At 33.9% G+C, this 26,316-nt stretch overlaps 1 protein-coding gene across 1 annotated transcript in view; it reads right to left on the reverse strand.

Moving 5' to 3' along the window:
* The window catches only part of UNC13C (unc-13 homolog C), a 386,872-nt gene that overhangs the window by 336,537 nt on the left and 24,019 nt on the right, over nucleotides 1-26,316 (reverse strand). Inside the window, exon 3 of the mRNA XM_074236225.1 lies at nucleotides 13,857-13,998. Within this exon, the coding sequence (XP_074092326.1) occupies nucleotides 13,857-13,998 (142 nt within the window). The remainder of the gene's footprint in view (nucleotides 1-13,856; nucleotides 13,999-26,316) is intronic.

Here is a 26,316-nt window from a genome sequence, read left to right on the forward strand (position 1 = left end):
TCTATATATCTTTCTATATATATGTATGTGTATATATCTATATCTCTTCCTATATATCTCTCTATATATCTAAATATTATATATAAGCTAATGCTTTAATTGTCATTCTGGGGTGGCTTGAATTATTTTAAGAATCTAAGTATCTATTTCTTCCCAGATTAAGAACCAGAACTGGTGGGTGGATTTTTTTTTAATCGTAGGAGTTTTAAATCTTTATAGAGAGAAGTGTGGAGAAGAGGGAGCATAAAGAGAGACAGCAATAGAAACAAAGAAATATGGAAAAGATAGCTGAAGAGGAAGGTGTCTGGACCACCTCAACAGCTGAGTCAAAATAATTGATGGCACTGGATAATGAGTAAAAAGAGATTAGACTGAACAGCAATTAAAGAGGGCTATTAGAGGCATCTTAGGGTGGTCAGCTTAGACTGTGGCCCCCATTATTTCTACTTCTTAAAAGACTTAGGGAAATTTCAACAATAGGTCCATTCACTTTTCTCAAGAAACATTCCTGATGTCTCCCTGTTGAAAGGCACTGTCTTCTATTCACTTTTTTATTCATATGGTTTTGCTAATCTGAATTTTGCATATATATATATATATATATATATATATATATGTATGTATATATATATAAAGAGAGAGAGAGTCGAGGAGTTATATATATATATATATATATATATATATATATATATATATATAATATTCAAATCAAAGCAGAACATCATCAAACCTCTGCCTAAATATTAGAGATGTTCCTGTCTTGGGGATGCTTGCTGAACAATTGTGAACTTGTGAACATATTCCAAATTTGTTCTTTAATATAAGTTCCATAACACAGCAGAAGAGAGAATCACAAGAACCTGGAAGGCCATTATATTGCCCTTAGGCCAAAAAAGAAAAGAAATATCCAATCTACTTGAAATAGGACATAGAAAATTAAATTTCTAGAGGCAAAAGGGAGTAGGAAAAAGAGGGTAGAAATTCGGGTAATGTCATCCCCTTGAGTTATACTAGCATAGTGTTTATTCCAAGTGGTCTGTCAATGAACAATTATTAAATTCATGATTTCCTAATACTAAATCATGTGGAACAGCATGATTAATATGGAACTATGTTTAACATAGTTATACATATTAGATATATATTAGATTTCCCTCTGTTAAGGGGATGGAGAGAAAAATTTGGAGCTCAAAACCTTATAAATGATGATTGTTGAAAACTATCTTTACATGTAGTTGGAAAAATAAATAAATTTATTATTTTTTTTAAAGTGGGGGCTTAAATTTTCATGAAGTGGACTCATTAGAGTTTGGCATTTTTCCTACTTTCAAAAAGAAAACAAATGTTTATGATGAAAGAACTTCATCTCTTTATCTTAGTAATTTTGCAGACATATCCTTTCTGTATTCTATTTAATTGTTATACCTCTATATGTTAATATTAAAGGAAAATTAGGAGAGAAAAGCAAAAATAATGCTTAGAAGATTTGATGCAGCAGAATAACTGAAAGAAGTCTAAATTGAATATAGGTGATTGAGGAAGGAGGAGAAAAACAAACAACTATAAAGAAAAAAACACTAAAGGATTACATAAATGATATGACAATGAGTCAAAATTCTTAAAAACTGAAAGAAGGCCTGAGCACTGCTTCTTAAGGGTAGCATAATAAATAGAGAAGCTGGATATTGCTGTCCCTTTTATAGGAGTACTGAGTGAAGAAAATCAAGAAATGAGAGAAAATAATGATCTAGGAAGGCACTGAAAACTTAACTAAGTTCTGGGTGAATTTGCAGTTTGGGGATAATGAATGGAAACAAGGGTATAACAAGTCAGCCTGGGCCTGAGAGTAATACAGTACAATTCCCACAGTCATAAAAATCTACCCTGGGTAGAGTACTGTGGTAAAGACTGAGCAGGTTATATCATTTAAATAAGAAAGACCTTTAAGTAAGTCACTACCTTCATGTAAACTACAGTCTGGTAGTGATCCCCCAACATACCAGCACAAAGGGCTGAAGGATTTCATCTTCAAGACTTTGTAAGATAGCAGTTACAGGTGAGAAAATCAGCCTAAACTGGCATTTTGACTCAATGTGCATTAATGAATGATTTATAGAAAAGATTTGTCTCCATAGTATCCTATGGAGCATATGATAAATAGAATTTAAGTGGAAAATGAGAGGGTTACGAAAATTTCTAAAAAAGGACCATACATTCTCATTCTCTGTCTCTGTCTGTCTGTCTGTCTCTCTCTCATCTTCCCTCCTTATCTCCCTTCCTCTCCCTCTCAAATGTAAGAGAGAGGTCCCAGAGACAGGAAACAAAACCAGTACATGCATATGAAAATATATTGCCTATTGATCTTTTGATTAAAAAAAAGTCTGTTGAATGTCAAGCTTTGACTACTGATCCTATTTGAAAACTGAAGTTTAATTATATTTCAAGCACAATTTACAACTTCAATTACCATGACATCTTCCAAGCAAGTTATATTCATTTTTTCCTAAAAGGTACTGAGATATTCATCAACAAATGGTTGGATCAGAGTAGCATAGGCTCAGACTGTTGACTGATATCACTTCTCTTCACCTGAGTACAAAGCTGGCATGAGGAGTTCCATGCTATGTGATCTGATGCTAACCTGGAAGATCACAATGGGGAATCAAGGTAAGGGAACTTCCCTCAGCCAATTCCATTCAAGTTGTTCTTATTGTCAATCCTCCTGCTATGACTAAACAAATCTTTTTTTTGAAAACTATTTAAATGACCTGTGAATGTTATACTCTGCTCCAGTATCAAACCCAACCTCTGAGGGAATTGGTCTGTGAGACCTGGTCCAGAACATTAATTCAGTTAGACATGACCTAGAAAAGTCAATATGAGTTCTGAAGTGACCAAGGGACCAAAATTCTCCAATTTAATATTTTATAAAGGAGTCTGACTATCTCAGCAGCTCTTAAATTACCAGGGATTCTTGGTTATATCAGCTAGGTAGCTCAAATGTGTGTATTGAAGCTCTTCCTCAGTTCCACCAAATGTAAAATGGGGATAAAGGTACCTACTTCCATGGGATTCTTGAATTAATATTTATTAACTACTTTGTAAAACTATTAAAGTACTGTGTGAATGCTAGTTATTATAATTATTTAACCTGCAATCTATGATTTTTAAAAATACTGATAATCATATATTTGATTTCTTTCATAACACTATATATTTTATGCATTTAAAAACAATTGTTTTCCTGAAAAGTGGTCCATAGGTTTGACCAAGCTGTCAAAAAGGACATGACATATTAAAAAGACTAAGAATTCTGAACTGTCTTTTTTATGATCAATGGATGATTATCCCTTCCATTAGGTAGACTATTTATATTGTGATTTTAAAATATTTGAGCAGTGATGTGCAGTAGTTATGGAGAAGGAAATGGAAAACCACTCTAGCATCTTTGCCAAAAAAAATCCTAATGTCATGAAGAGTCAGGAATGAGTAAAAATGTCTGTACAGAAATAACATGTATAGTAATTGGAGAAAGTTAATATGAAGCATGGATATTTTTACCTTTGACACAGGTCTCACAATGTTGATGCCCTGCCACAAAGAAATTCTACCTCCCCTACTACAAACCACAAATCAAAGTTTTAGAGAAAAGTCACAAAAAGACATTCAAAGGGCTTTGTCATCCTTTTAACATTTACATAATAGCTTAATTAAAAAATTAAGCTTATTCATTTTGCCTAACTTGATGAATTTTTTTTGTCTAAAATGATGTTGCTTTCTTTTAACACAATTTAGGTTATTTGTTAACATGGAAAATCAAATGAGAAAATACTAGTACCTAATTTGGAGTAATATGAAATTAACCACTATAGACTCAATCTACAGATTTATAAAGTACCTTTATATCTAAAAATTAAGTATACAGAAATGAAACAGGATGAGCTTCCAGAGTCAGAGGGAGGTATTATCCCCACAAATCTCTTAACCATCATATTTGGAAAGGAGGGAGGTGTATTAGCTAATTATACAATGGACATATTCCATACTACCATTAGAAGCACTGGTTTTCCATGAGATATAGGGACATGGTCCTTAGCTCAAAGCATTTACCCGTGATTCTGAAACCTGTCACTTTCCTGGATAATCAGGCTGGTACTCTTTATGAAACCTGCTTAGAAATTTTTGAATTAAACTGAACAAAAGATTCCTGACATTTCCCAATCAGTGATGTTAAGAGACTATCTCCAACTTGTCCTCCTAAGTGGTTAACCTCTGTTTATATCATAAACTGGTCTCCCCAACTAAACTATCTGTACTTTGGTATTTTTAATTTAACATCTTAGGTTTTCTGTACCTAAGGCAATATATTCTTTGGTCTCTGTCTATTATAGGACAGATTCACTAGCCAATTGTCCCCTTCTGGGTATGCTTCTGACTTTACAGAAAACAGCACCACACTTCAAAAGTTTTCTCAGTTTTCTTCAGCGCTTGTGACTTGCTCACCAAGAATATCTTTTTGTTCACTGACAAATCCCTCCATTTGGGGATAGATCCAAACCAGCTAACTCATTCTCCTGCCAGCTATACTTGTGACATTCTAGATTTCAACATCATACCTTCAAATGGGTATTCCCTTCCTCTCTGTTCACTTGTATGTGTTATTCCTCACATAACCCCAACCCCTTTAGAAATGTAAACTTCCTAAGTACAAGGACTTAGGATGGATTGCTACATGAGATAGTAAGTTCTCAAATACTATTTTGCATGAATACTTCCAGTGATGGAGAACTTACTACCTCATGTAGCAATACATTCTTTTTTTAGGACATTTCAAATAGTTAGAAAAGAGTTATTATTCTGAACTAAACTCAACCTTCCAGTAACTTTCACCCTTTGATTTTAATTCTCCTTCTTGGAGCCAAACACAGCAAGTCTATGAACATCTAGGTGGCACATTAGATAGAACACCAGTCCTGAAGCCAGACAAACTTGAGTTCAAATTCAGCCTCAGACATTTAGCTGTGTGACCCAAGACAAGTCACTTAATTCTCATTGGCACAAACAAATCAAAGAACAAGTCTAACTCTTCTTTCATATACCAGATTTTCCTCTGCAAGGTCATCATCTTTCAAATGCATCTCATAATACATTGATTAGAGATCCTTTACCATCTTATCCTTCTTTCGTTGCATTTCATTTTGTCAATATGCCTCTTAAAATATGACATCCATCATAGGCAGAATGCCCTAATTCTGGTAAGACTTGTCACAGTAAGAAGATGATCATTTTCCTTATTTTAAAAGGTTTATTTCATTTTTTCTGCTCTCCTTTAAGTATATGTTTCTTGCATTCTTCCTCTCTCTCTCTTATTTTATGCAAAGACTGCATTATCTTTTTGGCAGCCATATCATGCTTGAAGTTCATTCAAACCCCAAAGACTATTTCATTAGACCTGCTCTCCAGTCAAGTCCTATCCCTGTACCCATGCCAATAATCATTCAATCCATGTGTGAAATTTTGCCTTTTATCCAATTATAATCCATTTTATTAGATTGGACCTATATTTATAGCCTGTTGCAAAATTTTTTCTAACATATTTTGACATTCACTGCATCCACCATTCCTTTCAGTTTTGGTTCAATTGAATAAATATTAAATTTATGCCTTTTCCTAATTTTTTAAAAAATGTATTGAACAGAGCAGAGCTAGGAAAAGAACTTTGGGCCATCTTCACAGTGTACTTGAGGTTTACCAAATTTCACAAAATAGCATTAAGAAAACTGAGAGGAAGGAAGAACAGAAATAATAATGCTGTAGGAATATGTGTGGGTATATATGTATGTATGTACATTTTATATATATATATATATATATACATATATGTATATGTATATATATATATGTGTGTGTGTGTTTGTGTGTGTGTTAGAGAACCTAGCCTCTTATGCAGTCTTTATGATATTATATCATTTCACAATTAGATTATACCACCTCCTCCTTTTTGAACCAAATCTGCTATTTGACATTCTCCCATTCAATATTTAACCGGGTTTGATTGTATCTTACCATATCCAACTCAAATTTCTCAACCACCATATGTTCATAGATTTAAAAGTGGAAGCTGTTTTAATGATCATCTAATCAAACAATCCTAAAAGTATGATGGAAGGACCCAGGAGGATGCCAGAGATCCTTTCATGGGAGGTTTTCTATTAATTCTAGCAAATTCTTGGTTTGTCCTTCACAATATGTCTTGTGCATAACTATAGCCATCTAAATTATTTTGGTAATACTAAGTAATTTAAATTATAATACAATAAGTATTAATAGACATAAACTACCTAAAGAAAAGCTCTTTGGAGTCTCTCTAAGAAATTTTAAGAGTGCAAAAACATCCTAATCTACTGATTTACTTCAGTATCTTGATTTTATATTTTGGGGGGCTTCCTTACTTTTTTGGCTACTAATGACAATGATTGGTTGAACTATATCATTCAAAAATATCATATTAACCATTTAAAAACCCTTTTGAGGTTGGGCAAGAGTTACATGGCTCAGTGCATAGTGCAGGAAATTCTGAACTCAAATTCATCCTTAGATACTTACTAGTTTTGTGACCCTGGGAAAATTAATTGATCAGATTAGTCTTGAGCTGGAGAAAGAAATGGCAAACTATTCCATTATTTTTGCCAAGAAAATCTCAAATGGGGTCACAAAGAGTCACACCACCACCACCACCACCACCACAACAACAACAACAAGAAAAGTGTACTTTGCTATTGCATAGACTTGTCTCCACTATTGTTTCTATTGATGATTTTCTTTGGCTTCATTTTCCCAAGAGTAATTCTGTCACCAAGGCTGGACCTCTTATCCAATCAATACATCGTGCTATTTCTCTTTTTAGCTAGGAATTTACAATCTTCCCTAGTGACCTCCTCCTACTTTTTAAGTTTATTTTAGATTATTTCCAATAATATGGTTCCTGTTGTAATCAAACTAGCCTGAAACTCTTCTCCATATACAAAATTTTATTTTCCACCTCTTTACCTTTGCTCAAGTGGGTCCCCCATGTTTAACAATATTATTATTAAGTTTGCTTTTTGTCTTTTTCATCTTTCTATACTATAAGCTGCATTTCTTGAAACAGGAATACTTTATTTTCTCTCATGAGAAAAACAGCAAAAATTTACAGGAGTCAATAAAAGCAGTTTTGGAGATAGTCTATACAATGTCAATGCAAACTCTTGCCTTACCTCAAAAGGGCTTTAAAAGGGTTAAACTGATATTTTCAAATTGTATAGCCAAACCACTCCAGAAAATATTAGTCACTAAAAATTACAAGTAACCAGTTTTGACCACAAATGCTTAATATGGGGAATATGTATATACAAGGTCCTGAAAAAAAGGAAAAAAGAAATGGGACTGGTAGATACACTCAAAATTGACTCTTTAAATCTTTATACACTAGTTCCTTTCTCCTGCTTTATTTATTGTCAATTGATTAATGTACTCATTCTAGGTATGCTAGTATGGTGTGGGTTAATAATGTGCTGGAAAGAGGGGGAGGATAGAATTGACAATGGTTGGAAAATGTTCAAAGTCATGTGATGGATCTGTGGATGCCTAGAAGTGTGGTGAGTTAGGATCATAGGTTCTAAATCAGGAGGTACTGATGTGCCAGCTCCCTGTCTGAAGAACAAAAAGGGTGAAACTCAACAATAGGGAAGGGATCGTGTGTTTCATTCAAAATATGTTATGATGTTTAAAAGCTATGATGTTTTAAATCTGTGAGCCTATAAAACTTAACTGAATATAGGCTTTAAAGGGTATGCTTTGAATCCTTTAACTTTAATTATGATTTATAACAAAATATATATGAGAAGTATAAAAAATTAAAAAGCAGAGTATAATTATTGATGTGATATCATTACCTTTTCTTATAAGATACGAGGGAGTAGAGAATATTTGTAGGGACAAGTAAATGGAAGAGGAAAGCATAGAATTTTGAGAGGAAATAATCCTATCATTTTAGAATTCATTATAGTCAAGAAGGGAGGAGAGGTACTAGGCATTATCAGTCATGTATTTTTTTCTTTTAAATAAGCAGGTTTCAAGAAAACTAGATGAAAGATATTTATCATCATTTGTCCTAATATTCAGAAAATCAAGTGATCACACTTTTTTGCATAGCCCTGTTTCTCTTCCCAGAGCAGACGCTTAATAAATGACTATTAAATGAGCAAATGAATAATTTCTTGGATAACTTTACTGAATGGTGAACACACTTCTGGCAACATGTATGTGTACAACAGTGACTGAAAGGACTAATATGAGATCTCAGGTCTACTTGGTAATTTGTGAGTCTAGAACTCAGATTTCCACTATAACATTCTTGCCACTATGCCATATTGCTTTTCAGATGATTGACTTTCAGTCCATATTTATTAAACAGGGAAGAAATTGCCAATAAAATGACTGCTATTCCATAAGGCATATTTGGGTGCACCTATGACTCATTAATCTTATTTACTACATTCATGAGCAATCCTTATGATTATATACCTTGCATAGCATATTCCTCAAATAATAATTTTCAAGCTTTCCAACCTAAGCATGTGTGATTAATATCCTCTTCAGTCTAGAGTCATAACTGACATATGTAGTACAATCCTGTATGACAAATGACTAGATGATATTAATGGGATCATTATAAGTTGTCTCAGATGACTAAAACATTTTCATTTTCTACACAGTATTTATATATATTTTATGACAAAGGGGAAAAAAGGAAGGTAACAAGCATTTACTAAATTATGTGTTGGGTACTGTGCTAAAGACTTTAAAAATTTTAATTCTTTGATTCCCCCTTGGGAGATAGATGCTGTTAAAAAACAGTTGAAGAAACTGAGATAGACAGAGATTAAATAACTGCACCAGGATCATAGAGATAGCTAAGTCTCTAGAACTGAATTTGAATTGGTCTTCCTGACTTTCAGTCCAGAGCTCCATTCACTGTGCCACAAAGTTCCATACTCACAAAATAGGATATAGGGATAGAGAGTAGACATAAGATAGTCCTAGTATAGGGAGCTTTGAAGGTGAAGAAAATCCCTCGATGCATGCAAGTCAGGATCTTTTCTGCAAGTTATATTTGTAGAAAATTACCTAGAAGTCTGAGATATTAAGTGACTTGTCAAGGGTCGCACATGTATGTGAGAGGAAGGACTTGAAAACATCTTTTCCTAGCTTTGAGTCCACTTCTCTTTGAACTATATTATTTTTTAATCTAGAATTTAACTGATTTAAATTCTTGATTTCCTCTACAGTGTCATTTTAATCTTAGTTTTGCGTGCATTTTGAGGCAAGCAAAATCACAATACATTGCTATACACTCTGCAACAGAGTTTAATATATGCCTAATTCATAGCCTGCTCCATTTTTTGCCCTTATATTGGGCTGAGATAAAACTATGAGGGGATGACCCTTCAGAGTGTAATCATGTGAATGGAGAATGTTTCACCTTTGAGGATAAGGCTACAGGTCTAAGCAAGTATACTGTACTCACAGAGAGCCAAAGCTATTAGAGGGCTGTGACTGGCACATGTTTCAAGTGGGACTAACAAGTAGATATCACTGATGTTTCAATGAATTTGCAAAAACTGTCTCTTTGCCTGAGATGGATCCTCTCCTCTAAGCTCTTAGAACCTCAGATTTCAGCTCAGAATGCTAGCTAGTTCCTCTTTGAAACCTTCCCTGATTCCTATCCATCCTGCTCCTAGCTGTTACTGAGCACCCTCTTTTTCTAAATCCCCTTGAATTTACTTCTCTTGAATATGCTCTATGATAATGAAAATATATAATCCCAATCTTCTAACTCCCAAACTGTTTTATTTGAACAATGAGTATCCCTAGCACACCCAAGAAAACAATGAATTCCCTTGCTTCTAAAGAAACAGCTTAGATCCAGAGTATCAGATTTCAGTACTAAAAAATATAAAAAAGTTATAATTAGTCATAAAATGATGTACTTTTCTATTCTGTAGTGGGAACAAAGAAAAAAAATAACACTTTACATTTGGATAGTACTTGGTATTGTTCAAGGAAATTTTGCATGTCATTTTATTATTCTTTCCCAGGATTTTATTAGAAAAGTCAAAAGAAACATTATTCATATTTACAATTCTTCTCTAACTTACATAAAACACAGTCCCTCAAATTCACACAGTATTATCTCTGGTCTTATGGAACAAAACAAATCTAAATTATTTTTCCTTGTTTCCTCTCTGCTTTCTCTAAGCACTATGAGATAAGCAGGGCAAACATTGTTTTACAGATAAGGAAACTGAGACCTAAAGTTAAAGGGTATGCCTAAGAAAACACAAATGATAATATCAAAGGAGAATGGAAATCAATATCTTCTAATTCCTACTAATCCCACAATGCCATACTACTTTTGTCAGGGGCTGAGTGAGGAAGGAAAACAAAGAGACTATAAAATAGCAATATGGATTTTGTATTGAAATTAAAGATAGTCCTGGGAGGCCTGGATAGATCAACACTTTATACACAGATCATATATCAAGTTCCATTGGCCTACTCTCTCATCTTTTGTCTGAACTTGATTAAAATTTTCCTTCCAAGACTGCAAAATTACCGTTATCCATTTCAAAGAATAACACAGATGCTGATCTTTTCTTTCTAATAGTCAAATGCATAATTCCTTGTATCTTTAGCAGCAAATTAAGAAACATGTCATAAGCATTTGAAACATTTACAAGAGATTCTCCAGAATGATGGCAAATCTGATGAATATATAATAGATTGTTTATATTCTAACATTGTAACTAACTTTGATTGGAAATTAATTCTACCCTGCAGAATCAGAGAATATAGAGTATGAGTTAATTTTAGAAGAAATCAAATCACTTTTCTTTATTCATGCTAAGATATAGAGGACATTAATGCCATTAAATATTTTACTTAATGTGTGAAAAGGATATATTGGCATGTCATCTCCTCAAGATGAGATTTCAACTCAAATCTTAAATGTAAATTCCAAAGATTATTCATTATTATTATCCATCTGATTAGTCTATGATCCACTGTGATATGCATACAACAGAGACAAAGTTTGACTTTAGTAAAAGCTTACAAAAAAGAGGATGGCCAAATCTTTTCAAAGGCCATATTTGACATTATCTCAAACATTCTTATTTAGTTCATCACTAGTCCAATTACAATAGCATTTCAGTAGCACTTCATAGTTTTATAATCCATTTCTATCATGTGCTATTTTTGACATGATAAAAATATTACAGCTGCTGTTTATTCCAACAAAGGTTTGTAATACAAATTAATCATATCTTCAATATTCACTCCAATGAAATTCATTTGGATTTTGGGGATGGGATTAAAGTTTGATGTCAAGATTTTATACTTATTTTCTAACTCAGATTCTTCAGCAATATTATTTATTTTTAACTTTTTACTATTTAACTTAGAGTAGTAATTTATAACACTCTTTCTAATTCACAGAGAGGAATTTATCTAGAAAATCCCAGTATTACCTCATCTGTGTTTTTCCAAAAACCTAACCTAGTTCAAAGCTGTAAATAGCAATTCTGTAGCCTAGGGGAAGCATATGGAATTAGAGGAGCTTGGAAGGAGAACAAGCATCCTCTCAGATTTAAGGCATTAGGAAAAAAAAGACCTTCCTTGTTCTATTAAATTATAGCTCTGGTTTAGCCTAATCCCAGATGGTGAAACTGGAGTAAATCTTAATTGTTAGAGTTTAAGATAAACCCTAATGATGATCCGTATGGACTTTTCCATCCATATTAAATTTTCACAGCTTTTTCACACCATATATTATAAGCGGCTAAACTTGACCTCAGTAGGACAAATGTTCATTATGCATCTACATAGGCAAGGGGAGTATTCAGAAGGTACTATTTCCACATAGGTCCATACATCCAAATTAAGCTTCCAGGTATTGAAGTATAGGGTACTATTTTTTCCCTGGATATTTCAAACTTCATCATCATATGGAACGCAGGCAAACTTCTTTGAGTCACAAATTATTTAACCACAAAAATCAACAAAATTTACTTGAGGGCTAAAAAGATAGCAGAAGACAATATTTACCCCTCAACTAGTGACAGTCTAAAGGAAACAACAAGAAAAACAAACAAATTATTTTCAGAATTAAATAGCAAAAAGCTAAGACCAAATGCACAACTGAGAATCATGAAAAACAATCTGTAATATCCATGAATGGTAACAAATAGTTATAGTGACTGTAATGGTGTTATAGAATAACTTCATGAAATATACAATGAGTAATTTCCGGGGGTAAGTGTTGGGTATGTGGGACATAGGCATAGGAAGAAGAAAGGTAGAACTATGAAAGAGAAAGCATTAGGTCATCTAGGCTCTTGAGAAGGATATGAACCTACAAAAGGGAAAAGTAGATTCTGGAGTCTTAAAACTCTGAAGAACATTTTCCTTTTTTGTCTCCTTAAAATGTTGCTGATAGTCATTTTATATTCTTTTCAGCAAGGAACAGGGCAAAGGCTACTTGAGAAAAATTATTCCAGCTGCTGGCTGTAGAAGCATTACGAGATGAATTATATTTAAGAAAGAATTCCCCAACAAAAGCTGCTACAAAATTTAATAGGTTACAGAGAAACTAAGCAATCTCTTCTCAGAAATGATGAAAAACATTCTAGACCCCTCATTCTATGTTGGTACAGGTGTGGTTCAGTCTGATTTTCTGAAGTACCTTTCATTTTGCTATCTCTTATACTTTATTTTTCTTCCTTTAAGTATATAATTTCTCTCTAATCACATTCAACCGAGATCAATGTATACCATAGAAACAATGAATAGACTAAGAGAATGCATGGGGGGAGGGAAGCAAGAATGGGGGGGAAAATTGTAAAACTCAAAATAAATAAAATCTTTCTTAAAAAAAAGAATATATATATATATATATATATATATATATATATATATATATATATATATATATATATCCAAAGAAGAGTGCAAAGGTTGAAGCTTTTATAAAGCCATTTTAGTTGCTGTTAGAGATATTGCAAATGTCAGGAAAGGGAAACCAAGTATTTCAAGGAACAGTCAAACCCACAATGAAATGGGATCATTCACATGAAAACACAAAGTGAAATGAGAAACCAATATCAAGACCTGACAAACTATTGCCCACAAAAAAGCACCATTTTATGACTCTTGGATGACTGCTATTAGCATAACTGCAAAATACCACAAAAAGATGAGGACTCTTCATTAAAAGCTAAAGAAAAATACTTTTTTAATGCCTTAGGAACTCCAATAGGCTATATAGAAAGCAAGATTTAGGAATATGAAAAGTTTGGAAATATGCCAAACAATCAGAGCAATTTGTGGTTTTGATGAAAAATTTTAAAAATTGTCAAAATTTTGTGAACTCTATGCCACATATAAAACATATACTTATAGCAAAGAGAGAGATGTTACATATTAAAAATATTTTAGGGCTGCTTGTATATATCAAATCATTTAATTATTTTACTTTGGTCCAGTTGATTTACACCTTGCAGGATTAGACAAATTTTAGACCACATAATATATACTACACTTCTCAATAGAATCTTTCCATTATCATATCACTCTTTTACAAATACTACTTAAAAATTCTTTGTTTATCAAGACTAACAATTTTATATGAGAACAACTAAATAAGTTTCCATTACTAATTTTATTGAATACTTTCTGGAGTAAAAATTATTTTTTATCTTGTGTATTTGCCTTATTTGTGCCCTCCAAAGTTACTTTGTTACATACTGCATACTCACAAATAAAACTTTTCATCCCAGACTGGATTTAAGTTTCCAAAAATAGTTTTGGTTCTTCTCTTGTTCTTTCCAACTTGAACTGTAACATATGGATCACTTGATCCTGTTTTGTCCTTAGCCTGTAAGCCTTGGGCAGAAACCACTGAAATAAAATCAAAATAAAGGGCTTTTACTTTTTAAGAAATTCAAAGGATTATGACAACACATAGTATTCCAATAGTTGGCAGAAGAGTGTAGGTGCATGGAGGCTTATAAAATGGACATTTAACTAAATCAAGTTACCTCATTGTACTCATTTTATTTCTAAGTAACGTTGTTTATCCTAGAACATACTATTGCTTTGTATATCCAATGGATCACCCACCAGTTCTTCAAACTCAGCATGTTCCCTAAACACATTTCTCATTCGGGTTTTATTATTTTTTGATAGTGTTCCCACTATTATCTTGGTCTCCTATGTTGGAAACTGGATTGTTTTTGACTCTTCCCTCTCAAATCCTGATGGATTACCAAATTCCACTTTGTGTGTCTCACTGTCTACTCTACTTCTCTTCCCCCACTATTACCTCCACAGTACAAGACCTCATTATCTCCTGAATGTGTTATACTCAGAAAATTCTAATTGGTCTTCTGGTCAATTATTTCTTTCCTTTCCAGTTTTTCCTCTTCAATTCTCTTAAACTAACTTGTTCAAGTATGGATCTAATCATATTACTCCTCAACTCAAAATTTTTCATTGACACCCAGTCTCATAATTTTAGATCTCATTTTCTTAGTATACAGAATGAAGGGATGAGAATAGATTATCTCTAAGGTTCCATTCAGATTTAAATTCTATGACATCTATGCTTTCTTTCCTCTTCAATTATTAAAATCATATCAATCCTTAAAAGTCTAATTCAAATTACATCTCTTCCATAAGGTTTTTCCTAATTCCACACTGTACTGCCCCCTAACTAGTCTTGTAATGACCTTTTACTACCTGGATCTCACAAAGCATTTAGTTTTTATCTATCTCACAAACTTTTCAGATATTATATTGTATTATAAGTTATCTATGCAGGTGTCATATTCTCTTAATTAATAATAAGCTATAAAATTTAATATTTATATCTTCTATGTCTGTTATAGTGATCTGTACTTGGCTGTATTTAATAATTTAGAATTCACTTAAATTAAGGCATACAATATAGACTTTGACAAAAAATTGCAATGTATGAAATGCTATTTATGATACATGTTACTATTTTAATTTTTGCATCTAAAGATGTACTCAATCAATGCCTTGTCTACAGTATCATAGATTTAGACCAAGGATACATACTATGCAATTCTACCACCTCTTTTTTTCACAATTGAGAAAACTGAGGTCTGGCATTTTAAAAAATATGTTGGTATTTTTTTCCTTTTTTTCATTATCAATGCTGTCACTTTCCAAAGCTCATTCTTCCCCCCCCAAAAAAAAAATTATTTCCTAATAAATAAGTACAGTCAAACAAAACAATGTATTCAGTCATTTGTAGTCTGTCTGACTTCATGAGTCCATTTAGGGATTTCTTTGTCATTTCTAGTTTATTTTACAGATGTGGAAGGTAAAACAATTAGGAGACACACAACTAGCAAGTGTATGAGGGTCGATTTGAATTCAAGATGAGTCTTCCTGACTCCAGGCTTAGAAACTCTATTTACTATGCTATGTAGTTTCAATCTCAAAAAAAATTTAAAATATTGACCATATTTGAAATATTTTATTTCCTTTTAGATATAGAATCCACTATCTTTCTGCCAAGTTCAGTGTTCTAAGAAACTACTGGTAATAATGTTGATTAGAATTTCAGAGAGTTTAAAAGACTGCTCCTAGTTTTACTATAAAAGTAGTAAATGTCACAGCCAGGAGATGAGCTCAGATAGTGTCACTGCAAATTCAACAAATCTTTCTATGAATTCCTCCCATGATTTTCAAACCTTAAATATTACTCTTGGTTGTATTGATATCATCACCCTTTCCTTTTCAGCTTATCTTTTCCCCATAAACTGAAAAGAAAAAATTGATAAGAGGAATAAAATTATGATGAATATAACATGCACTTAAACACTTACATAATATAGCTATGAATTTTTGAGTCAAAATTTAAGTGCATATGCACATATGAAAACATGTATATATGCACATATATAAATGCATGTATTATGTTTCTAATTATTTTTGTACTCATGGTAAATTGTGTTTATATACATAGGAGCATATAAATAACAAATGCATGTATCTACATATACAATTAAACATACATATAAATATATATTAAGCTTATTTTTAGTTAAATGTATACGTGAAACAGAATATGCATGTCTCTTAATATGTAAAAATATATGAATAAATATAAAAACTTCTCTTTATATTTTCACATGTATATTTAGACATGAAAACATATTTGCATATAGTCATATGTACTATATGTACTTTGTCATGGAAGCTAGGTGGTGTGGTGAACAGAGCACTGACCTTGGAGTCAGGAGGATGGGAGTTTGAATCCAACCTCAGACACTTCATACTTACTAGTTGTATGACCTGCAAGTCACTTGACCCTGATTGTCTCATATCCAGAGCCACCTCCAGTCAATCTAATTCATATCTGGTCATTGGACCCAGATGGCTTTGGAGGAGACAGTGAGGCTGGTGACTCTAATCCAATTCAGGTGTTTGCCCTGGCATCATCTTCCTGATGTCATTATCCTCCTCGAGAATGAAGATCAAATATCATATGTACTTTGGTACAAAATTAATAAGCAAATTTCCCCCCCTTTTGGGGAGGAGTAGAGCTTAATAACAGCTACATATCTTTAATTAGATTTAGGATTAAAATATAGATGGCTACATATATAAGCTTTATAGTTTATAGCTTTGGAAAGGAGAAGTTAGTTCTACATATCTGCTACCACAATATAAACCCAATGAAGCCCTAACAGATACTCAAGGTCAACATAAAATCCATGACGACCCTATTAGCCTAGGCATTGCCTAAATATTTTGTCTTCCCATTAAGTATAATTTCATGGGTTTTATTACCAGTAGTAACTACTCCAATGGTTTGCTATGCAACACAAAGAGATAAAACATGCAAAACACTTTGCAAACCTGAACACACTATATGAAGATTAGCTATAACTACAATAGCAGTGAAGATAATACTCATTATTTTCATTATTTTCTATGAAAATCCATGACTTTCTTTGCCTTCCAAAGTGATGGCAATATAAACAAAATGATGGCAATATAAACAAGGAGCGAAATTTAACTCAAATTTATAGAACAGTATTTTAAATAAGAAATTGGGGGTTGGGGGGTTTGACATGTATGAAAAGAAGCAAAAGCTATCTCCAGATTCTAATTTGAAATGATTTTTATTTTTTCAATGAAAATTTTAATAATAAGACAAATGTGTATTATTAAAAATAATTATCAATAGGTTAATATATGATACTAAATTCAAGGTGCTGTTTATTATTCAGAAAATGCCAGCATACAATAATCTCCTTTCCCTTGAGCCAATTTAATTTACTCTGTCAAGATAAACTCATGTACTCAAAGGTTCATGCATATCTCAAGTGGGTGATTGAAGGCCATTTCATTTAAATTAAACATTTGAAAACTCATCTGACAATAACTGATAAAGGCCTTTTGTTATCCATCACCTTTAGATGATTATGTCATCTCTACTTAAAACAGATGGATGTATAGGAAAAAAAAATTCTATAACATATCTATCTGTAAGAATTCCATCCCCCACTTTTAAAAAAAATCTTGGCACTCTATTTTTTATTTTTATTTTTTAACATTTAATTTTTAACATTTAACATTCTATCTGTTTTCCAATTATATACAATCGTAATATGTATCCATCATTTTTTGCAAGGCTCTGAATTCTACAATTTTCTTCCCTCCCCCCCCCCACAGTAGGCTGTCTGACAGTCTCTACATTGTTTCCATGCCATACATTGATGTAAGTTGAATGTTATAAGAGTAAACATAAGAATAAACATAACCCCCCCCCCCAGAAGATGAGAAACCTCAAGAATAGAGAAAGAGGAAAAAAATGCACTTCAGTCTGTATTCAGATTTCAATGGCTCTGTCTCTGGAGTGAGTTGCTTTCTTTATCATAAGTCCACCAGAGAAGTTGCTTCAATATTTTCCCTCAGTTGCTATTACTAGCTGTACCTCCACTCTATTTCTCTCCACTCTCATTTATTCTGTTCTCCCTCTCCTTTCATCCTGGCCCTGTACAAAAGTGTGTTGCATCTGAGTCCCCTCTCCCTTGATCTTTCCTCTCTTCTATCCCCTATTAACCCCACTCCTCCTCCCATTCCCCCTCCATCCTGTCCCTTTCCTCCCATCCTTTTCCAGGGCAAGACAGATTTCCTCACCCTATTAAGTGTGCATGTCATTTCCTCCCTGAGCCATTTCCAATGAGAATGAAGTCTCACTCATTCCCCCCTTGCCTTCCTCCCTCCCCTCCATTGAAATAAAGCTTTTTTTTGACTCATATGTGAAAGCTTTCAGCTTCTCATCTTCTTTTCCTTCCTCCCACTACCTTCCCCCCATCACCCATTGACTCCATCCCTTTACCACATCATACCATTCTGTACCTTCCTATATCCTGTCTATATATGCTCCTTTTAATAGCTCTTATAAATAAGAAAGTTCCTATGAGTTATCAATATCTTCTTCACATGCAGGAAAAAAAAATTCAACATCATCAAGTTCCTCATAGTTAATTCATCTCTTCTACTCCCTCTGTGGTTCACCAGAGTCTTGTACTTGGAGATCAAACTTTTTGTTCAGCTCTGGTAGTCTCAATAGGAAAGTTGGGAAGTCCTCTGTTTCACTGAAAATCCATCTTTTCCCCGGAAAGAGGATGTTCATTTTTGCTGGGTAGCTGATTCTCAGTTGTAAACCAAGATCTTTTGCCTTCCGGAATATCATATTCCAATCCCTATGAGCCCTTAATGTAGATGCTGGCAGATCCTGTGTAATCCTGACTATGGAGCCTTGGTAGTTGAATTGTCTTTTTCTGGCAGCTTTTAGAATTTTCTTTTTGATTTGGGAGTTTTGGAATTTGGCTATAATATTCCTGGAAGTTTTTCTTTTGGGATCCCTTTAAGGGGGTGACCAGTGAATTCTCTCAATTTCTATTTTACCCTCAGCTTCTAGGATCTAAGGGCAATTTTGATGTATTGTTTCTTGACAAATGAAGTCTAGGCTCTTCTCCTGCTTGTGGCTTTCAGATAGCCCAATAAATTTTAAATTGTTTCTTCTGGATCTGTTTTCAAGGTTGGTTTTTTCCCAATGAGATATTTCACATTTTCTTCTAATTTTTGGCTTTTTTGGAAGAGTTTTATTTTTTCCTGAGTTCTCACAAAGTCATCAGCTTCATTTAGTTCCATTCTGCATTTGAAGGAGTTATTTTCTTCAGAGAGCTTTTTTATCTCCTTTTCCAGATGGCCAATTCTGCTTTTTAAGGCATTCTTCTCCTCATTTGCCTTTTGTTTTGCTTTTTCCATTAGACCTAAACTGGTTTTCAACATGCTATTTTCTTCAGTATTTTTTTCTATTTCTTTCACCAAGCTGTTGATTTGGTTTTCATGATTTATCTGCATGGCTCTCATTTCTCTTCCCAGTTTTTACTCCACCTCTCTTAATTGCTTTTCAAAGTCTTTTTTAAGCTCATCCATAGTCCGAGCCCATTTTCTATTTCTTTTGGAGATTTTGGATACAGAAGCTTCAGTTATATTGTCATCTGAAGATGTGTTTTGATCTTCCTGGGGACTAAAGTAATTCTCTAGCATCAGATCCTTCTTTTTCTGTTGTTTACTCATTTCCTCAGCCCAAGACTAATTTATAGCACTTCCAAGGCTTTGGGTTTATTTTTTGGGGGGACACCCCACTGGGACCTTTATTCCTCCAAGGTCTTATGCTCTCTAGCCTGTGCTTTGATATGTAGATTCCTCCCCTTCCATCTGCCCTAGGGCTATAATGAGGGGTCCAGCTTGGCTACTTAGTATGGAAGCCCAAACTGCAATATCTGACTGTGGACAAAGAGCAGAGTTCTACCCCAGGGAGAGCAGAGAAATCTCTGCAGACTTCCTTTACCATCTCTGGGAGTGCAGGCTGCTTTCTTCATATTCTTGCCATGCTCCTCACTCCACATTCATTCTGGTGGAGCACAGTTCTCTCACCGCCCCTTCAAGCTGTTGTGGGTGATTTCTGGGCTGGGCTGGGTTGAGCTGTGGCCAAGGCTTTTTTCCCAACCCCCGATCCTGGTGCAACACACCTTTCTGGTTGAACTTCTAAGTTATCTTGGACTGGGAAAATGTATCACTCAGTCTTTCTGTGGGTTCTGCCCCTCTAAATTTTGGCTAGAATCATCCTTTGTTTTGGGGGGTTTGGGGAGTCAGAGTTCCTGGGATATGTTGCCTTCACACTGCCATCTTGGCTCCACCCCCTTGGCACTCTCTTTTTAAGCAAAACCAAAATACATTGCAGCAAAAGATTTCAGGGCAGCTAGATGGCATAGTGGACAGAGCACTGGCCCTGGAGTCAGGAGGACCTGAGTTCAAATCCAGATTCAGATACTTAATAATTGCCTAGCTATGTGATATTGGGCAAGTCACTTAACCCCATTGCCTTAAATAAATTAAAAAAAATTTTAAAGTTTTCCTTGAGGAAGCCAATAAAATAATTGGCAGGGTTGGTTTGGTCCCATGCTTAGTGGCAATGAGAAATATTCTATAGAACATATGGTCATAACCTATCACAATGTTCCTAAGTACTTGTAAAGAGACTATCATGAAAACTGTTAGTTGTATAATGGTATGTATTGTAGAGGATTAAAAGATAAAAATTTTCTAAGAATAACTTTATAAAATTGTTGATCCTCAGTGATGTCTACATAAAGTAGAAAAATAAGAAATTTGTAAATCAAACAGCAAAATATGGGTCAGAAAAAAAAAGGAATGAGAGAGCCCAAAGACTTGTAGATCAAATAAATCTTGTGGCTATATGGTACATGATAAAATGCTTCCATCAAGAAAAGAGTTAGAAGGTAGAGAACATGCAGAGAGCATATTGAATAAAATCATCAAAAATGAAATTAATTATGTTTTCATAAATAATAAATGACTTATAATATGGAATTTGACTGCTCAAAGATAAAAATAATACAAAAATAGAAGACTAAAAATGAGAGAAAATATGACAATCAATGAAAAATAATGTCATCTTCAGATATTGCAATAAACTGGTACAAGAAAGGACAATAGTAGGAAACCTATAGATTTTTAAAGATGATGTTTTACAGTAGTTCTTCAGCCTTCAGTCGTTTTAGTTCCATCTGATTCTTCATTATCTTCAACCTCATTTGGGGTTTTCTTGGCAAAGATATTGATATAATTTGCCATTTATTTCTTCAGCTCATTTTACAGATGAGGAAACTGAGACAAACAGTGTTTAAGTGACTTGTCCAGGGTCACAAAGATAATAAGTGTCCAAAGCCATCTTTGAATTCATGAAGAGTAAGTCTTCTTAATTCCACTGTACCATCTCAGCTCCCCCTGAACAAGAGAGTTCGTCTTTGACATTATTCAGTTGACAGAAAAATATAGAGAAGGTGCTTATTGTGTGTTGGTGATATAAAAAAAAATTCTCTTTAGAGAAGTACATTAAAGTCTCCCTTTTAAAAACATGCCAAAACATATCAAACTTATGAAATAGTTTTTGTTAGATATATACAAACAAAAGTAGCATTGATGAAAATATAAGGGTAGGCATTCAAAAAGGATAGCTGTAATTTCTCTAATGGTATCTGCCATTGTCACAGTATATATTCAGTTCAGGATTCATACTGAAAAGAGTTTCTCTATAGTATGCTCCTGTATATGGATATTAGTGTGCTTGTTGCATCAAGTCTGAACATAATGTAGAATCTCCAACATAAGATTTGTAAACACTCAAAAAATTTTGGTCTAAACAAATATATATGAAAACTATCACAACAATGAAGAAATCCTATTGTCCAGATAATGGTATAGTATTAGATAGTCTGACCTATGGGCATCATATATAAGTACTTATATCTTGCCCTGACACCACAAATGGACAAGGAATTGGGCCTAAAATTAAAAAGGAAGATAAAGGATTGAATTGCCTTTGAGAAAGTGCAAATTTTCATTAATGCCCCTGAACTTCTTCCAAAAGGAAAGGCCCAACTTTGTCATATCATTATTTATTGATGTCCTAAGATAAAAAAGTTATGGTCCACTTAATATCTCTAAAGAAATACATTTTACACTCCCAGAATGCAATTTAAAGGTGAGTGATAGCAATTAGCAATATCTATAATACATAACAAATGTTGAGTTGTTTTTTTAGTTGTGCTTGACTATTTCTGAGTCCATTTAGAGTTTTCTTGGCAAAGCTATGGAGTGATTAGCCATTTTTTTCCCCAATCATTTCTACAGATGGGGGAAACTGAAGCAAACAGGGTCAAATGATTTCTCCAAGGTCACACAACAGTCTGAGGTGAGATTGTGCCACCTATTTGATCCTATATCACAAATAAGGAATTACAAAGAATTAGAGCAAAAATATAGCATTAAAATGTTAGCATCAAGAGGAACAGAAAAACCATTCACAAGGCTGTAGTCAAGTATTCAGTTCATATAACCCTTAAGTAGGATACATTAAAGGTTTCTTGTAGGAAAATGAATTGGATGACTATAAATACTTCAGTATTAGCTTCATGGGTCACCAGCCTCAGTATTCTGGGCTCTGGAGATGTTTAGCCTGAAAATATTTAAAGGAGACATGATAAATTAACTATCTGAAATGATATGGAAAGAAAGTTTGTGTTCTGGTTGTCCCAACCACTCTTAACTCAAACCTGAAAGGTGTCATTCAGTCTTGACTGGAAGATTTCCAGTGAAGGGAAATGTACTATCTCTACAGGCAGTCCATTTCACTTTAAGACAGTTCTTATTTATAGGAAATCTTTCCTAAGAGCAACTTTAAACCCATTTTTGCAAATTTTGTCCATTGTTTTTCCTTTCTGTTCTCTTAAGTATTAAAATACTGTCATTTAACTGTTTGAAAACTTCTATCCTTATTCCCTAGAAACTTTCTGTCCTCCAGGCAGTTAAATGGCATAATGGATGAAGACAGGAAAACTCATCTCCCCAAGTTCCATTCTGGCCTTAGATAACTGGGCAAATCACTTAGCTGAGTTTGCTGAAGTTATTTGTGTGTAAAATGAGATGGGAATCCAAAATGGTATCAGAGTGAGACATTACTAAAGCAAGTTAGTAACAAAATCATCCCTAGTTCTTTAACTAATCTTAATTTTGCAGGATCTTGAAGGGCTTTTGTGATGCTGGTTATTCAACTTTGGAGAATCCAGGTTATCAATGCCTTTTCTAAAGTTTAGCACCCCAAATTTCATATGTCCAACCAAGGTAGACCACATTCAGACTACCACCTATCCCTGAACACTATATGTCTTTTATTACCCTCTCAACCCCTGCCTCCTCATTTATGAACTTAATTTTTTCTGTTTAACTGCTCATCTTTTATTTTGAATATTTATCTCATTATTTTTTTATTTTTATTTTTTTTTTAGGTTTTTGCAAGGCAAATGGGGTTGGGTGGCTTGCCCAAGGCCACACAGCTAGTAATTGTTAAGTGTCTGAGACTGGATTTGAACCCAGGTACTCCTGACTCCAGGGCCAGTGCTTTGTCCACTGTGCCACCTAGCTTCCCATCCCCATTAATTTTTATCATATTCAGTTCAGTCTTCTAGGTTGTTTTTAATCTTAGTATACAAAGTGTTAGTCATCTAATCTACCAGCTTCATGTGCCTTAAAAATTTAATGAGCATGCCAACTCTGCCTTGACAAAATTCACTGATAAGATTGCCCAGCAGAGATTCCTGAGGTGTAGTATTCTACTAGAGTTAATCAGTCATTAGAGATCATTCACTAGATAGCTCTCTTTTATTTGCCATAATATGAAATAAAATTTTCAAGTGTTAAGCTCTGACACTAAGTAAACTATATGGATGTTACTGGAAGGTTATATAGGACCTCTCTAGCTCCTTCAAAGTTCCAACCTTCTCTTTTCAATATTGCCCCACGTAAAAAAATTTTCTTTGTCATAGACTTAGCTCTTTCAAGTACTAAAGCCATCTAATTTAACTATACCAGGATTATAAATTTTAAGTATATTTACTTGCTGGGGTTACTTTACTTTAGATAACTTCCAGCTTCAAAATAAAATTTTCAAAAACACACTGATGTTTTCATTTCACTTTATGAGGACAGCCCCTCCAAGCCCATTGCCCTTGACCCTTATAGTTGCCCTTTTCTTGACCTTCTGTTGTGTTTCTTGAGGGGAACAGAGGCAGCATTTCAGGTAGGATTTGCCCTGATTTTACATACCTGTAACAGATAATATCACAGTTGGACTAATATTTGGTGGCAGAATGTAGTTATTGGAGCTCTCAAATGTAGATTCTGTAGTAGTGAGACAGTATTATAAACCGAGTCTCAAACAATGTTTGTCCTTCACTTTTGAAGATCACAGCAGGGAAGTGAAACCATGTGATTTGGGGGGGGGGTGCTGTGCTAAGTCACCAAGCTCACTTTCTCTTCCAGAGCCATGTGGGGTATAGTGGCCAGATAGGAATCAGGGCCACTGGAGATGACCCTGGATGCCAGTGATTTGCCCAAGATCACAGTCAGAAACTGTCTGATGCTGGATTTGAAAACTCCTATCCTCCTGACTCTAAGCAGTGCTCTAATCACGTAGCTGCCCTGGGAAGATTCTATGAACATCACCATAGCCCTTCACTTTGACAAAGAGATGGTTATAATTTATATTTGGGGACACGTAGGAATGTTTAGCATTTATTGAACCATCTCAAACTTGGTGATTTAAAAAGCCAGTTGGATAGACTAAGAAACGAGGTATATTTTAAAAGAAAGTGATTTTACAAAATGATCAATAAAAATTAAAAACCAAGAGCTTAGAGATAGTTCCACCAACCATGCCTATTAAAAAAGATAAATGCACTAGTAAAAGAACTGGACTATGAGTCAGGAGATTGGGGTTCAATTTGTACTTTTACTTTATTGTGTGATCTTGAACAAGTTTAATAGCCCTCATTGAACTTTCAGTCTCACCTGTAAAATGGAATACTTTCACACTACTTATACTGGTGATTACAGCACTTTGTAAACTGAAAAATTGATGTGAGCTATTATTACATGTTAAATACATAATGTCTGCTTTCTACTATCCCTTCTTGAAGCTTGACCTTTCTATATCACATAATTAGCCTAAGGTTACAAGTCAGTTGAAAAAAAAATCTGTCTCAACTTAGAAAATACTGTGCAAAACATGCTTTACCCAATTCTGATTCTGTCAAAAAAACATTTTAAATAAAAACCTTTACCCATAAAAAAATGTTAGCATCACTGTACATGATGCATTTGCATCCTTATATGAGGATAACTCAAGAAAGTGCTTCCCCATTATACTAAGTGAACTTCTTACTGAAGATGATGATGATAATCTTCCTTCAGTTTAGAAGAGCTAGAAGAGCACCAAGACATCAGGGAGGTGATGCCTTGACAAGCAAGTGGAATGGATTTGAGTGAGGGGGGTACTAAGCAAAGTCACCAGCCTCACTTTCTCTCTGGAATCATCTGGGTCCATTAGCCAGATTGAATCAATACTATTGAAGATGACCCTGGATGAGTGTCTTGGGCAGCACTCTACTCACTGTACCATCTAACTGCCTTTAAACAATCTATGGGCAGACAATGAAAATAGTAACTATAAGATGATCAGGTATGGCTCAGTCTATTGTTGCATGTAACATAATTAATGAAAACAGATACATTTACATTTTTATTAATAAGATAGTAAATTAAAGTGAATTCATTGGTAGATAGTATATTGGAAATGGAGATTAAGGATATGTGTTTCATCTCTTGCTCTATATTTATCCATGTAATATTCTGAAAGTAATGTAATTTTTCTGGACCAATTTATATGATATGTAAAATGAGGGTTCCAATAATCACTAAAATCTCTTTCCAACTCTAACTCCTATATCTTAAAATTAGATGGTTGTATTGTGTTTAATAAAATTAACCAGGTAAGAGCAAAATCTTCTTGCTATTTTTCATTATGTAAAGTCAGCACAAGTGATTCATCAACCTTGAACAGATTTCAAGATGCAACAGTAGCTGTCTTAGGGACAAAGAAAAGTAGAGAAGACTCTAAATTTCAGACTCAAAATGTAAAAGCAGATAGAGAATCCTGAACTTCAAGTGTTAAATGGAGGTGACCTTTATTTTATTAAAAACACTGAAAACATCAGTTATTTTTGCAATTTGACAATGATG

This window comes from Macrotis lagotis, chromosome 4 (genome assembly GCF_037893015.1).
Source record: "Macrotis lagotis isolate mMagLag1 chromosome 4, bilby.v1.9.chrom.fasta, whole genome shotgun sequence".
Classification (NCBI taxonomy): domain Eukaryota; kingdom Metazoa; phylum Chordata; class Mammalia; order Peramelemorphia; family Peramelidae; genus Macrotis; species Macrotis lagotis.